The 1,774-nt window shown below is 35.3% G+C and overlaps 1 protein-coding gene across 1 annotated transcript; it reads left to right on the top strand.

Annotated features, from left to right (window-relative positions):
• Positions 1-223: 223 nt before the first annotated feature.
• Positions 224-1,306, top strand: FUT9 (fucosyltransferase 9 (alpha (1,3) fucosyltransferase)). Its single transcript, XM_010015638.1, has one exon. It carries the CDS (start codon positions 227-229, stop codon positions 1,304-1,306), a length of 1,080 nt encoding a protein of 359 aa, XP_010013940.1. The 5' UTR covers positions 224-226.
• Positions 1,307-1,774: the final 468 nt, after the last annotated feature.

Below are 1,774 nucleotides of genomic sequence, written 5' to 3'. Positions count from 1 at the left end.
CTGAGGTTATAGCTTGGTGATACTGAAGTTCTATCCATTTTGATGTCTGATGTATGATTACTTTAACCGGATATATAATGTAATTATACCATTATGAGCATATTTAATTGGTATATTAAAATACATTTCAATTATAATTATTTCATTATAATTTAGCAGGACATGCAATTTAATACCTAATGTTATTTTCTCTTTCTCTTCTTCTCTTTTTTTCTCAGAACAAATTATGACATCGACATCTAAAGGAATTTTCCGGCCATTTTTTATTATCTTCATTGTCCTTGGTTGTTTCATGGCATTGATACTAATTTATATCAAACCAACAAATAGCTGGATCTCTAGTCCCATAGAATCAGCCAGTTCAGTTCTGAAAATGAAGAACTTTTTTTCTTCCAAAACTGATAATCTTAATGAAACTACTATTTTGATCTGGGTTTGGCCATTTGGTCAAACATTTGATCTAACATCCTGCCAAACAATGTTCAATATCCATGGGTGCCATCTGACTATAGACCGCTCACTATATAACAAATCCCATGCTGTTCTCATTCATCACAGGGATATTAGCTGGGATCTGACTAACTTACCTCAGCAAGCCAGGCCACCATTCCAGAAGTGGATTTGGATGAACTTGGAGTCTCCAACTCACACTCCACAAAAGAGTGGCATTGAACACCTCTTTAACCTGACCCTGACTTACCGGCGTGATTCAGATATTCAGGTGCCTTATGGCTTCATGATGGTCGGTACAAGTTCCTTTACATTTGAAGTGCCAAGTAAGGAAAACTTGGTCTGTTGGGTTGTAAGTAACTGGAACCCTGAGCATGCTCGAGTCAAGTATTACAATGAGCTTAGCAAATACATTGAAATCCACACTTATGGACAAGCCTTTGGAGACTATGTCAATGATAAAAACTTGATTCCAACTATCTCCACTTGCAAATTTTACCTTTCCTTTGAAAATTCAATCCACAAAGATTACATTACTGAGAAACTTTACAATGCTCTTCTGGCCGGATCAGTACCAGTTGTACTGGGCCCTTCCAGAGAAAACTATGAGAATTACATTCCAGCAGACTCTTTCATACATGTGGAAGATTTTCTCTCCCCCAGAGAGCTGGCAGAATACCTTCTGATGCTTGACAAAAATAACAAGATGTACCTTAGTTATTTCAACTGGAAGAAGGATTTCTCAGTGCACCTTCCTAGGTTCTGGGAATCACATGCATGTCTTGCTTGTGATCATGTGAAAAGACACCAGGAATACAAGTCTATTGGAAATTTAGAAAAATGGTTTTGGAATTAATTTGTGTGTGTATGTGTGTGCACTTTCTTGAAGAAGCCAGAAGAAACATCAGTGCAAGTGGAGAAGAAAGGAAAATTAAAAAATATAAAAATAAAAATAAAGAAGGAAAAGAGAACTTTATGTCATGGTTTAGCAGCTATCCTCTCTTGGCTATCCTATTTGTAAGACATTTTAAAAGATCATCATCAGCAGTCATCAATACTCAGTTTTAAATTATAATGTACATACTAATTATGTGCACTGAAGAATACTTGATTGTTTACCATGACTTTTAAACAAGATTTTCCACATTTTCTGTTAAATATGTCCCAGTCTTACACCTAAAGTAGTCATTTTTAACAGTGCTCTTTTTTTTAACATTACATTTTCTGTTTAACCTATCTGGAAAATGAGGACATAACTTTAAATGCCAGAGAGAACTTTAAGAACATAATTTGCTGTTCCAGTCCAAAACGTGTGTAATATTTC

Source organism: Nestor notabilis, unplaced genomic scaffold, assembly GCF_000696875.1.
Source record: "Nestor notabilis isolate BGI_N333 unplaced genomic scaffold, ASM69687v1 scaffold21735, whole genome shotgun sequence".
Classification (NCBI taxonomy): Eukaryota; Metazoa; Chordata; class Aves; order Psittaciformes; family Psittacidae; genus Nestor; species Nestor notabilis.
This window is presented reverse-complemented; position numbering and strand designations above follow the sequence as displayed.

Bases quoted from the DNA above. Each gene is read 5' to 3' on its own strand.
- FUT9 (XM_010015638.1), top strand. From the start codon at position 227: ATGACATCGACATCTAAAGGAATTTTCCGGCCATTTTTTATTATCTTC.